Below are 14502 nucleotides of genomic sequence, written 5' to 3' on the forward strand. Positions count from 1 at the left end.
TTACTTATTGTTATGTTACAAAGACCCGGCCTATCCATCATGAGCACTTTAGCAAAGCAGCAAAAGTTAGCATGTCTGACAGTAGCAGGGAAACACAACATATGAGTCTATCTACGTGGACTTGTGAGAACCCTCTGCTACGCTGTTGTCTAATGGTACCTGTAACAGTGCAAGCACTCTTCAGCATTATATGACAAAACTCCTCTTGGTTAAACTACAGTACAACACTTGTCTGAAGTCAGTCTGAAGAGGTGGCTTCACAGGTTAGCATGTAAGGAGAGGCGGCTGGGACGATAAACATCAGACACCACTATAAGCTGAAAGGAGGAAAAACATGGATAGGGTGGAAAAATGTGGGAAAGTGGGGCACTTCAAAGAAGAAAATTGCCCTGTTAGAAAATCCACATGTAACCTAATGCATTCAACAAAGTTGGACATTGGAGTAAAGTGTGTAGGAGCCACACAGCAGTGGGTGAGTTCACAGAGCCAGCAGATAAACTGCAGTCATACTTCCTGGGAGCTGTGAGAAGAGCAGATGGCTCAGCTAAGCAATGTACTTTTGAACTGCTTGTGGGCTCTATGCCAGCCAAATTCAAAATGAACACAGGGGTGAGTTAAGCGTTATCTGTGAACATTAACCACTCACACATTAACAAAAGTCCACTGGAGCTTTCTAGGACTTGTAGGTTACAGCAGCAGGTTCATATCACAGTTTGCAACTTTGTCAGAACTGCTAAGACACTTGACAAGAAGGGACATATCATTCAACTTTGGACCTGAACAAAAACGTACATTCCTATCTTAAAAGATGAATCAGCCAGAGCAGGTTACCCTGCCTAGGAGTCGCAACTGAACCGCTGTGAGTGGAAATACTGTCAGAGAATGAAGTCTTAGCTGTAACATGGACTCACGAAAGACTCCATCCACATGTGTACGGCAGAACATTTGATGTACTTACAGCCTTTGGAAGTTGCATAGCATTCAGCACCCAGTGCACATATAGTGCAATGGGTCCTGAAACAACAGCAATTTGACTTCAGATTGGTACACATTCATGGAAAAGAGAACATAGCGGATCCTCTGTCATGGTAGTTGTGGGAGACAGCACAAAAGGAGACACACGAATCAGAAGAGTATGTGAGATTTGTGGCATTAAGTGCTACCCAAAAGAGCACTCAAAGAGGTGTATGAAACCTCTTATACTGCCCAAGAGCTTGTGAAGGTACACAAAGCAATTACAGATGAACATTTTGAAAACTGTGAGGCTTATGCACTGATGTGTGTATCAGATACATCGTTCTAGTGCTGTCTGAAAAGCTGCATATACAAGAAATTCATGTTAGCGCATAAACAACACTTTGAAATAGTGGGAACAAAACAACATCTCAAAAGCAAAGTTTTGTGGCTTTGCATGGACTAAGCAGCTGAGAAATATTGTAAGGCATGTCACGAATGTCAATACAATACAACTTGTGGTAGTTGATTACAACAGGTTTCACTTCTACAACTTCTATAAGTGCAGAAAGGTTTTTCAACAGCCTAGAGACAACCTTCAGCAGACATGGATTACCTGCCACCTGCAAATCACATGATGCACCACAGTTCAAGTCTGAGTTATTCAAGGCTGTGAAACTAATGGAATCAAGCACATCCAAACAAAACGCATCACTGATCAACATAATTAAAATTGCTTATTCAGAAGGACTTGATTGTAAATGTGAACTTAGAAAGTTTTTACCGAAGCATAGAACATCCTACTACATGGAAAAGTCCTGCTGAACTTCTCTTTAACCTCAAAATAAGGGGAAAGTAACTGTCGCAGTTCCTGCTCCTCGACTCCAGTTTACATGAGGTGTGTGTGTTTTTTATTTATTTATGAGTTTTTGTGTGTGAGTGCTGAGTGTTTGTTGCTTTTTGTATTCCCCTCCCCCCTTCCACTCTGTCCTCTTCACTGTGCTCACAAAGAACCCTGCACCAACTCTCACTCTCTGCTGGACTGTAACTGTTTGTAACGGTCACAAATGAAGCTGAACCCAAATGTATCAAAAATTACTTTATTTAGAATATGCAGGGGGGGTCCAGGGTTGGGGGTGAGACAGTGAGCTGGAGGTGGCTGGCTGGCAGGCCAGTTGAATGTGAGTGCGAATTGGCAGAAGAAAGTCCTGGAGACAAAAACAGTTGCAGAGCAGAGGCAGGCAGGAAACAAAGCAACGTCTTAAAAGTTGTAGCTTGTGCCTTGTGATAAATCAAACCATGAATGAGCACAGTGAAGAGGACAGAATGGAAGGGGGGAGGGGAATACAAAAAGCAACAAACACTCAGCACTCACACACAAAAACTCATAAATAAATAAAAAACACACACACCTCATGTAAACTGGAGTCGAGGTGCAGGAACTGTGACATTTCCTTCCCCTTATTTTGAGGTTAAAGAGAAGTTCAGGTCTACTTTATGCTCACCAACATAACTGCTTCGTCGTGGAAAATGGCCGTTTATTAAAATGTATTTTCAGGAGAAGGGAGAAACACAAAAAGTCAGACTAGTTACCCTCAAGCCAGCAGATCGCCTGGGCAGAAAAACACCAGGAAGTGCTCTGCCAGCGGAGTACCTGGTGAGACCACCTCTTACCCTGATTTTGAGAAGCACTGTGACGCCTCACAGGAGGGGCTTAGTGTAGTAATGTACCAGAGACAACAAGGCAGGTAGGTTGTCATCAGTTATGGATCAAGAACACTAACTGCTCCAGAAATAAATGACCACCTCCACTCTATAAAGTTAGGGGTTTTTTAAGCGATGAAGTGGGCGATCTGTGAACGATTTCGAGAGTACCTGTTCTTCGTTCACTGTCCACAACGATAACAACCCCCCTTTATCTGACCACAGTGACGCTGAATGCCACGACTCACAGGTGGATTGCATGAGTTAGCAGACTTCAACTTCTCCATCAAGTACAGGCCTGGAAAAGTCCATGGAGATGCTGATGGCTTGTCACTTATGCCAATGGAACTCTCTGCCACCTGACATTTGCAACATTGACTCTCTCCCCATCTTCAAATCAAAACCCATCTGTTCAAGATCGCCTACTCACTCTAACATTTTAACTGTAATTACACTGTCCTTCATTTCATTTCTTTTATTGTGTGCTGATTTTATCCATCGTTGTTTTTTAAATGTTGATTGTTGTACAGTGTCCTTGTGTGTCTTGAAAGGCGCTTATAAATAAAATGTATTATTATTATTATTATTAAGTTAAGTAGCTACCAGAAGGTATACCTCTAACACATTGAAGTGTTAGAACTCTACCAACTGAGCCACAGCCGCCCCATGGTGATAGACACCCGAGACTGCACCAGTGTACATCTAGGTTTTTGACATTGAGATGGTGGAGACGTACTTAATACCGGGGTGTGCAGAAGGTCATCCGCACTTTCCAGTAAAGACGCCCTTTTTTTTTTTTTTTTTTTTTTTTTTTTTGGGGGCTTTTTGGGCCTTTAATGTAGAGATAGGACAGTGGACAGAGCCGGAAATCAAGGAGAGAGAGAGAGAGGGGAATGACATGCAGGAAAGGAGCCACAGGCCGGACTCGAACCCAGGCCGCCCGCCCCAAGGACTACAGCCTCCATACATGGGGCGCACGCACCAACCACTGCCCCACCAGTGCCCCAGTAAAGATGCCCTTATTCCATCACTCTGTTTTCACTTGATCAGCCCAACGCCCCCCTTCTGCACCTATCACTGACATCAGAGCCTTGCCCGTCCTGTCAACCTAATACACCTCAGTGAAGCATCACAGAGAAGACTGATTATTTATCCTTTTAGCTTCTGTGACTCTGAGTTCATGCCTACTATAGTTCTGCTGTTAACTTGTATGTTGTTATTCTTCATTTGTTTTCTATATCACGTTTAGAACGCATTTAGACGAGACTGTTATATCGCGACAGACATATTATCTCTCATTTATCATATTTAATGTTTGTTACTGTCGTAATTGATGCTGTTCTTGTCTCTTGAGTAATGCCTGAATGTTTTATTTTCTGTCTTAACAGGGTGCCGTCCAAGTGTAATAGTTTTCAGATGACTCTCTGAACGCTCACATGTAGTAAGGGACCGTCTACTGTATGTGTACTGCACAGAGATAGTAACTTGTTGATGCTCCCTCAAAGTTTTGAGGATCTTGTTCCATTTCTGCCATTTCAAGCATTGTTTATCTGTTTATTTGATACTATATTCTCAGTGTTTCTATATCATGTTTGTTTATTATTCATGCATATATTTGTGTTTATTCTTTTTCTGTCATTTTTGAAACCACTTCACACTACCACACACACATAGCCTATACTCATAGAATTGTTCATCAATAAACGAGTGGCATCTCAAAGACAGAGTCTGTGTCAGACTGAACTCATTACTGTCATTCCATGTTCTTACTGGACGACCTGTGGCATCTGCATATCCTTATAACCAGACTATAAGGTTCAAACATCACTGAGGTCTCAAGAGTGGTAACCATTGTCTCTTTTATACTGGGTGCAACAAACTGGACTGGTCACACAACACAGATGTCATGTACAAGAGGGGTCGACTACACCTGCTGAGGTCCTTTGGAGTGTGCAGGACTCTGCTACAGACTTTTTATGACACTGTGGTGGCGTCTGCACTTTTCTATGCAGTGGTCTGCTGGGGAGGAGAGAGCACAAAGAGAGACAGGAAGAGACTGAACAGACTGGTCAGGAGGGCCAGTTCTGTCTTGGACTGTCCTCTGGACTCTGTAGAGGAGGTGGGTGAGAGGAGGATGTTAGTGAAGCTGACATCCATCATGGACAACCCCTCTCACCCCCTGCATGACACTGTGGGGGCCCTGAGCAGCTCCTTCAGCAGCAGACTGGAACATCGACCTGCAAGGAGCACCACCGCAGGTCTTTCATTCCATCTGCCATCAGACTGTTTAACAGCATCACCACCACTCTATAATAATGTTCATCACAATCAATGATGCTACACACTGTGTGTGGTTTTTAATAACTGTTCAGTCTTTCCTCAGGTGAAAGTAAAGGCTACATGGTGTTTATTCCTAGTATCATTTTTTTTTTTTTTTTTTCACTTTTTGCTTTACTTTACCCCCAAATGTTTAAAAATGGAAAAGTATGAAACAAATGTTAAATGTCTTTGAGAAGATAGCCAGTCACACACACCACACATTCCAATCTGCACATTGCACTTTGACACCCTGGATACTTTACACTGTTACATTATTCTATATTCTATATTTAGTATATTCAAATATTTCTTTTTTTAATTTTACATTATATTTCTATTTTACTGTATATATGTGTATTAGTAATTTGAGTGTTTATTGCATGGCCTTGCGGAACAGTCTTTACATTTCACTGCACATCTGTATGAGCATGTGACAAATAAAAATCTTCAATCTTCAATCTTGAATCAGTCTGGATTGCAGATATATATATATATATATATATATATATATATATATATATATATATATATATATATACACACATTTAATTTCTGTTGAAAACAGGATGATATGGTCAGACTTCTTTTCAACCTGATATATTCCAGTTTAAAAAACACTCACATTAGTAGCCTTGTTTAGTAGGATCCTAACCTATAGCCTAGATAATCTCAATTTGTCTGTAAGGTTCAAATGGGGATAAGTGATGTTCGGTATGTCTGGCTGAATTTACAGGTCTTATTTTACTGACCAAAGCCTTCAAGTCCCGCCCTAAGGAGGTCTGCTTGTTGACCGATCTCCATTTCGTTGCGGACTCTCAGACAATAGACCCCCCCCCCCCCCCCCCCCCCCCCCCCCCTTACTAGACGAACCGCGCCCGTCCTGGGAACTTTACTTTCCCCTGCTTTTCTCTCCTAACCTGGGTTAGTTTGATAATTTCCCACGGCAGATATGAGTTCAGCCGTGTCAGAGGGATGTTTTCTGTCCGCTTTGCAGCCCAACTCTTCCTGGACCGCTTATGTTGTTCCTTCGGACGGCCCGTCTCCAGACCCGGTGGCTAAAGCCAGGAGGGTCCGGGAGCAGGTCCGTATGCGGCTGGCTGAAAAAAGGTCCTCCTCCCTGCCTAGACTGAACGACTCTTTCAGATCAACAGGTGAGCTACTTTGCGTTTAAGGGTTGGCCTCACGCCGGGGTGCGTGGGAACTGTATCCAAACTGTTAGAAAGCGTGATACGTGAGGAGGCCTATGGTTTTATTATAGAGAATCAATAACACTGCTACAGAAGAGATGGTGAGGCAGAAACGTGTAGGCTAATAGTTGATTATAATGGATAGACCCACTATAGCCAGGGAGAAGAAAGTCAACGTGTTTCTGTTGCCTAGATATGAAACAAGCAGGTTTTAGATTGACCTGGGTTAAATAAATCAAAGCACTCTGCTGTTACCAGACCATTAAACAAGTAGAAGGCTGAACGGGTAGGCCTACAAACTCGACTACTTTTAACTGATCCATTTCAGATTCAACTTCTCATCATCTGACCCTTAAAAGCATTTTTTTTAAACCTCTCTTACTGTTACATCAGTGTGACTTATTTTTACTCCAAATCTCAACATACAAGAACTGATGTTGACCTGAGTTGTTTTGCAATCAAGATGGGAAATCTGTTACACAGACATCCAGGAAACCTTTGGCGTGGAAAGCATACACTTTGCCATCATATTTGTTTTAGTAAAACTTGGTCTTTTATCACTGTGCCATGGCGGGCTGATTCTATGTCTTAAATTAACTATCGGTCATTCCTCCTATAGTGTTAAGGTCAATCTGCAGATATGTTGTGTGGAGGTTTAAAAAAAAAAGAATTGGTCAGTATAAATCTATTTTTGTACACATTTATAAATGTAGCTTGTCACATTCAACTAAATGTTAAACATTTCAAACTTTAACCAGATATAGGCTATATGAACAAGGTCTGAAGAGTTGTTTATCCCTGTGTTATTCATCACAGACAACAGAGCTTTGTGCCATTTCCTGTCCTCTCTATGGAAAATGTCATCAATGAAGTCACATGTTCCAGTCAGGAATTTTGTGAATAATAGATATTCCCATTTTAAAAAGAACCGCTTTCTGATGAATTGATGAAGTCATTGAGTTAAAATAAAATCCCATGATATCTCTACTGATCTATAGTCACCATTGAGCCAGTGCAGCTGCATTTATGTAATGCTTTGGAATAAGACAAGTCAGTGTTTGCACATCATAATAAAACAACAACCTCTAGCCCCAGTATACTTTTCCACCATAAAATTGTAGTTTCAAAGTCGATCAAACAGCGCAATCTTTTGAAACAGGGAGAATTGTGTCTCTCTCATTTCTGCCGTTCGCCTGAAAACCAGACACTTTAACTTTTGGCCTTGCGGTCATCTCACGAGAAGTCATAGAGCTTTACAGCATTAGATCAGTCAGCAGGTTTGTGCTAGTGGCTAGTTAGTTAGCCCATCTCTGTGATACAATGGCTGAGGCTAAGAGGAAGAGGAAGGTGACGGAAAAAGAGATAAAGTGACCGAGCAAGAAGCCAGACTAGAGGAAATATTGGACAGGCTTTTACACATTGGAGACTACAGCCCGACCGAGTAATCGACCAGCCGATAATTTTGGCCGATATAAGCATATCAGCTGCCTATAGGTATTGGCTAATTTTATCACAGATATGCACCATTATTACTAGGTTGATTTATCAGTCAAATAGCATTTCAATTAAGCCTCAATGCATTACACAAGCAGTTATTTTTCTGGCTGTCATCAGCAGAGTGTGCTGTACGGATTACAACAAGCATTATAACTCTCCAGAGTGTCAAGCAGTGATGCACATAATAATAATAATAATAATAATAATAATACATTTAATTTGTAACACACTTTACATTTTTGCAAAAAAAATCTCTACAAAAAAGTGCTACAGGAAAAAAATAAAAAATAGAAATTAAAACAAATTTCATCAACTAAGCAACTAACGGAACTAAAAGCACAAGCAGAAGGCTTTGTTAAAAAGGTTTTTAGGGCCCTTTTAAAAGCACAAGCAGACTGTGGAGCCCTCAGCTGCTCGGGGAGAGCGTTCCACAGACTGGGAGCAGAGGAGCAGAAGGCTACAGATGGTCACTGTGCACATACATGCACAGTGACCATCTTGTATTCATTATATATCTTTTCCACAAGCGTTTCATCCGTATTTAAGCGATCAACGCAATACATGTGTATATATACATCAATCTACCTCTACAGATTGAAAATACATTCAAGAAAGATATCGGCAGATATAGCGGTATCTGATTATTTTTTTTAGATATAGTGGTTCCACAGACCTGTGGTTCCAGTCCTGTGTTGGTACATAAGTCTACCACGGTCCCCACTGCTTTTCCTGAAACAAACTCTGGTGTTTTCGTGTGCCCCAGCAGACATCAAGTTAGACCTCAGATTACCTTAAGGACTATGTTCTAAAATGAGACTGTTGCAAAACTCTTTCTTTGTTCCTGTTAATGTCCTGCATTATTTGTTATGCATTTATGAGAAGGACGTTTCTTTTGTGGGAGGGGGAGGAAATGTAAGCTTTAAAAGTGAAGTAAATTCATATATTTGAGTCAATTCATGTATTTAAGTTTAAGTTAAAAATAATTTTCCAACATTGATACAGTGAACTATTTACAAATTTGAGTTTCCAAAGTAAATGTTGATATATTTACAGGTTTTAACTCTTTGACTTCCACACTTCCATTTTCAAAAAAATATTTATTGGTAAAATTGTGTTCCTGCCTCTTCATTAAGCAACATTTCAGGTTATATTTTTCAGATTACCCAATCAGGAAGCAGATATATGTTTAGGGTTACTTTGGGCATGAATGGATTTCTTTCATTTCTGCAACAAAATGTTTTTTCATATATAAACATCACAGAGAGTAGAACTTGTTAAAATAACCTATAATTTATTCAACAAATTGAATGAGTAGCAATGGTTAGAAAAGGTGAACAAAATAAGAAATTAGTGACTTGAGCTAGGCAACTGAACCGAATGGTCAACCATGTTTTCTGAGGAATCGTAGAGATATATTTTAAATATATTTATTTCCTTCAACTAAATTATGATTGTTAGAGGGTCTATAAATGTTTTTTACCCAGACGTTTGCTCTTGTTCTGTGAGATTTCTGAGGAGCTGTGCTGAGTCACTACCGGTATTTTCCACAGTTTTAAGACAATGATAATTATGGACATAATCAGGGTTACATACACTATTCAATGAGGTGAATGAGGATAAACAGCCAAAGATAGGTTTTCAGAGTTTTAAATATAGCCATATGGCGGCGGAAAAAAGGTCAACCGCGTGGTTACAATGCAATACAACAATACAACAATTTTTGTCACATCAGGAACTATGCGTACACCCAAATAAGTGAAGTTATCAGCTAAATTGAAAAAAGAAATATGGTCCATGGGATTGCGTCTTTCCTCTTCATTCAATAACATTAAGGAGGATTTGGTATTATTTACCTTATACCCAGAGACCAATCCAAAGACCTTTATCACATCTAGTAAGGCTGGTGAATATGGTTATCCGACGTTATGATGAATGTTACATTCCACATAAATGTCATTGTTAGGAATTATGCGTAAGTACTTTAGAACAACAATGTCATATGCCGTTGTTATTTTGGAGATGAAGTTCAACATCAACCAGGCGCAACTGAAACCAAGAAGGTTGAGTAGATTATAGAGGATGATATTAATGTTACATGGTTGACATTCATTCAACGGCACACAAACTCAAACTTCAACATTTTCTGTCATTATTATTATAAACAGGGAATAACACTAAAGATGTCAAGAGATAGTGATCAGCTATATGTTTAAGCTTGAACATACAAATGAGTGTCGTAAGATTTGTGTAATTGGTTACCATGTTACATTTTTTTGTCGCTTTGTATGAGTTCAGGGAAAATTAATATGGTTATTGTTATTATTTAATACGTATATAGTTCTTCATCGTTACAGATGCTCTTACTAAGAATATAGCAGTAGAAATATAAAATATATAAATAACATATGGAATGAAAATAAGATATAAAGCAATAAGTATAATAAATAGTTTGAAGAATACAGCCATGTACCGAGCATGTTAATAGGAAATTTACTGTATGTGCTGTACAATAGCACAGAGGGACAGGGACCTGTTAATGATTTAAATAATTCAGGTTATATTTGTTTCATGTTAACATGATGTGAACAAGCTAGACTGACATATGTGTTACTTCACAGATTTTGCTTATGGACTTGGTAAATGGACTTGAGCTTATAAAGCGCTTTTCTAGTCTTCCGACTACTCAAAGCGCTTTTACACCACATGTCACACCTACACATTCACACACTGATGGTAGTGTTCTATGTAGTATTATCCATCAGAAGTAACTAATCCCATTCATACACCACCACTGAAGCAGTGGGAGCAATTCAGGGTTAGGTGTCTTGCCCAAGGACACATCGGACATGTTGCTACCAACTGAGCCACAGCCGCCCTTATAAATAGTTTCCTCTAGGTGATCTAGATAGACTGGACCAGTGGATGCTCAACATGAAAAGACAGAACTGGACTCCCAACAAGACCTCTTGTCTGTGCAGAGAACAATTTGAAAGCTGTTACCTTAGATTTATGACAATTTGTAAAATTACACAAATTTTACAAATCGTCATAAATCCCTTCCTTCTACGTGACACACCAAAGTGATGGCTGGAGCTAGCAAAGACCATGGCTACTCTTTAGCCACTCTTCAGCAAGCATGTGGTGATGAGGAAATCCACCTGATGGAACAAGACCCACATCAAGTAAGACATCATGCCCCATTGATCAAACCAGACCCCAAAAAAGTCAAAAAGACTACTACACAAGAGGAGGACATTTCCTGTAGTGTTATATTAAACACCATTCAAAGTTTAACATGCAAATTTGATACTCAAGATGAACACTTCCAAGCCTTGGAGTGGCAACTGAAGGAAAAATACAGAAGCGGTCGTGAAAATAAAGGAGTCAATTGACACTAACACGTCAGCCCTGAAAGGGATAATAGCAGACAAGTTGAAGCAACAGAAGGCCACTTTTCAAAAAGAAAACACAGTGCTTCATGAAGCATGCTTGGAGCATGCAAGATACAAGCGTAGATTGGTGTTACGGCTAAATGGCATGCCTGAGGAAGAGGGGGAAAACACCAGAGAGGTTGTGATTAAGATCCTGTCCAACATTGTCCCCCTCTCAACCGAGCAACTACGGAACACGGTGGACATCTGTGTGCATTCATGAATATTGAGACCTCCCCCAGGATGAGGGAGAAGTTCTTCCTGAGGTGGGAGTTGAAGACCCCACAGACAGGGGCCTCTGTTAGACGTTCCCAGTTCACCCAAACTACACGTTTGGGTTTTTCAGGTCTGTCCGGCAGCCTTTCCCACCATCTGATCCAACTCACCACCAGGTGGTGATAAGTTGACAGCTCTGCTCCTCTCTTTATCCGATTGTCCAAAACATACAGCCGCAGATCTGACGAAACAACTACAAAGTCGATCATCGATCTTTGCTCTAGGGTGCTCTGGTACCAGATACACTTATGAACATCCCTATGTTAGAACATGGTGTTTGTAATGGCCAATCCATGACTAGCACAGAAGTCCAACAACAAAACTTCACTCGGGTTCAGATCGGGTAGGCCGTTCCTCCCAATCACCCCCTACTGGTGGCTCCATCGTTGCCCACGTGAGCCTTGACGTGCCCCAGTAGAACTACAGAGTCCCCAGGCGTTTGGTTCCAAATCCCAGTGCTGCGCGTTGAGGTGAGCCCAACCATATCTCCACCTCACGCACCAGCTACGGCTCCTTCCCCGCCAGAGAGGTGCCGAGAACTAGTCTGCGCAGCCACAATCTTCTCACTCTTCACCCCTTCCTCAAACCTCTGTACCAGCTTAACTCGCCACAACTAGGAACAAACATTCAAACCTGAATGCCCAATGCATACCCCAAAGGTCAGGGGCATTAATCTTACTACATAAGCTATCTTCAACACTCCTTAAAAAGTTATTAAAAAGTAGTTAGTGTTTATTAAAAAAAAACATAACTCATTATTTATTAAAACAGCAATATAATAATAGTGAATAATATGTCCATGAAAACAAAGTGCAATATTGAAACAAACTGTGCAATAATCTTGAAAATGTGTGTATATATTCCATCTGACTCTTATTCCTGTAAATATTTCTTGTACCTATTCTTGATATCTTACTCACATTCCTATTCTATTTGATTCATGTTTTTATTACTATATTTCTACTGCTATATTGTATATTTTGGAGCAACTGTAACGATCGAATTTCCCTCTGGGATTAAATAAGTATTTCTGATTCTGATTTGGCTTTGTTTTTAATAAATGTATGATAGACTCTGAAGCAACATGTTCTGTGGAAAGTTCTCTCATATACCTGGGGTGATTAGCATATATTTCTTTATGACAGTTTATGACTATAACTAGTGTTATTGTTTGTGAATGGATGATGTGTCTGCAGCAATATGTTCTGTCTGTTTCCTGAGCAAATGGGCTGACATGGTTCTGGCCTGATTGCTTTGTGCCCTCCTCTCTTGGCCTGCTTCTTAACTGCCTGACTTTATCTGTAAACCATGAAAACAAACTTGGATTGTTAGTTTTTGTTATTGACAACATACACATCATCACTACAGCTAACATACTTTAGGTTGTCTATGTGTCTGTGACGAGCAGCAGCATTACAAACCTGCTCTGACTGTACTGATTACAGTGTTTTTAACTCTATTCTTGCTTTGTTGATCTGCCCCTCACAATCTTGATCAAATGCCTGTAAAACTTTTTTTTTTTTGGTTTGAAAAGTATTGATAATTCATCTGATTCTTGCAATGCAATTTTGGTTGCATTTAATGTCTGTTTTATGCTTTGCCTGTACCTGTAATCGTTGTGGCCTCCCACACTGTTGTGGCCTAACATTCCTTCTTCCTCCCTCCCTTCCTTCCTGTTTGACTGAGTGGCTGTGATGATTTTCTAAAATGCAAAGAACTTAAGGCAATGCTCCCTCCTTTTCTCTTTGTTCAGCTCATAGCAGATCACTAATGTATTTTTCTCTATGTGAGTGTTTATGTGGTTACAGTCAGCAGTTTTAATCAGGCTTCAGGTCTGAACTGGTTGGGACACATTCAGTACCTTTTCCTTTGCATTTTTCACCTTAGGTTAACATGCTAGTTTTTAGCATTTCACATTGTTGTGATCAAGACTTTACTGATGCTAACTGTTAGGTACTTCTTTTTGCAATAACTTTTACATTCACTGCTTTATAACTATTTATTTATTTTTTCAGTCACTGCTCTATATCTGTATATTTATCAAGTCACTGCATCATTCTGTCACTGGCCTTTAACTTTTAATGTATTCATTCATTCACTGCACTATAACAGTTTATTTATTAATTCAGTCACTGCCTGCTGTACTGGATTGCTGCCAACAAGGTTTTGTTGTGTTCTTTTATACAATGACAATAAAATGCCTATACTAAATGCAATAAGAGAGACTTCATTAAGAGTGAATGATTATTTACTATTGAGATGGAATGGAGGTGACTAGGGTGGAGGAGGGTCGCAGCACTCAAACTAAACCTACAAACTGACAATGAAAGAGAGGAGAACAGATTTTTTAAAATATGACAGCAGCAGGATGATTGGTTGATAGAGGTTGTGAAGCTGGTTGAGTAAGAGTAAATGCCACTAAGTGCTGATCACCTGAGCAGGAAGACAGAGGAAGAGTGATATGAATTAATGTTGACTAAGGAATTCATGTATGAATGAATATAAAACAATCTTTCTTCTTGAACTTACTCCGAGCTCCATTAAAACATTTTCTTAAAATTGTGATTATTGATTCAGATAATTTTGTGTATATCTATTATCAATCAAGCGTTAAACATTTTTTTATATCTGTATCTGCTTCAGTCTCACACACACAGACACTCATACCTGTACGGACACAAAAGTAGTGCACCTTTTTTGAACTAAGATCTTATTTCCACCAATACCCTACCCTTTGTCTCTAAAAGAAACTCTAAAAAAACTCTAAGATTCTGAGACTAAAATCTTAAATTTACAACTTTACACTCGAGACCAGCCTGCGCGAAAATGATGGAACTCTTAAAGTCTTCTCCTCTGCAGACAGCTTCCTCCCAGTCAGTGTGGTTCTTTCTTCAGTTTCTTGCAGTATCTTTTCAGGGTCCTGATATTTTATGACAATGTGAAGATGATGATGTGTAGTTTCATATCTGCATAAGTAAAGCTCCAACACAACTATTTGTGTCTGTTATCTGTCTGCCTTGTTAAAGTGTCTCATGTGCAGAGACAGTTTGTGTCCTGTTCATCATTTTACAGATAATCAAGGTCTTGCAAGTTGAAGTGAAAAATGATCTTGAACTAACCCTTTTTTTACCGAC

General features: G+C 39.8%; 1 protein-coding gene across 1 annotated transcript in view; it reads left to right on the forward strand.

Annotated features, from left to right (window-relative positions):
• The first annotated feature begins 5832 nt into the window (after positions 1-5832).
• The window catches only part of LOC132978076 (plakophilin-3-like), a 32891-nt gene continuing 24221 nt past the window's right edge, over positions 5833-14502 (forward strand). Inside the window, exon 1 of the mRNA XM_061043092.1 lies at positions 5833-6128. Within this exon, the coding sequence (XP_060899075.1) occupies positions 5927-6128 (202 nt within the window). The 5' untranslated portion in view covers positions 5833-5926. The remainder of the gene's footprint in view (positions 6129-14502) is intronic.

Source organism: Labrus mixtus, chromosome 1 (assembly GCF_963584025.1).
Source record: "Labrus mixtus chromosome 1, fLabMix1.1, whole genome shotgun sequence".
Taxonomy (NCBI): Eukaryota; Metazoa; Chordata; class Actinopteri; order Labriformes; family Labridae; genus Labrus; species Labrus mixtus.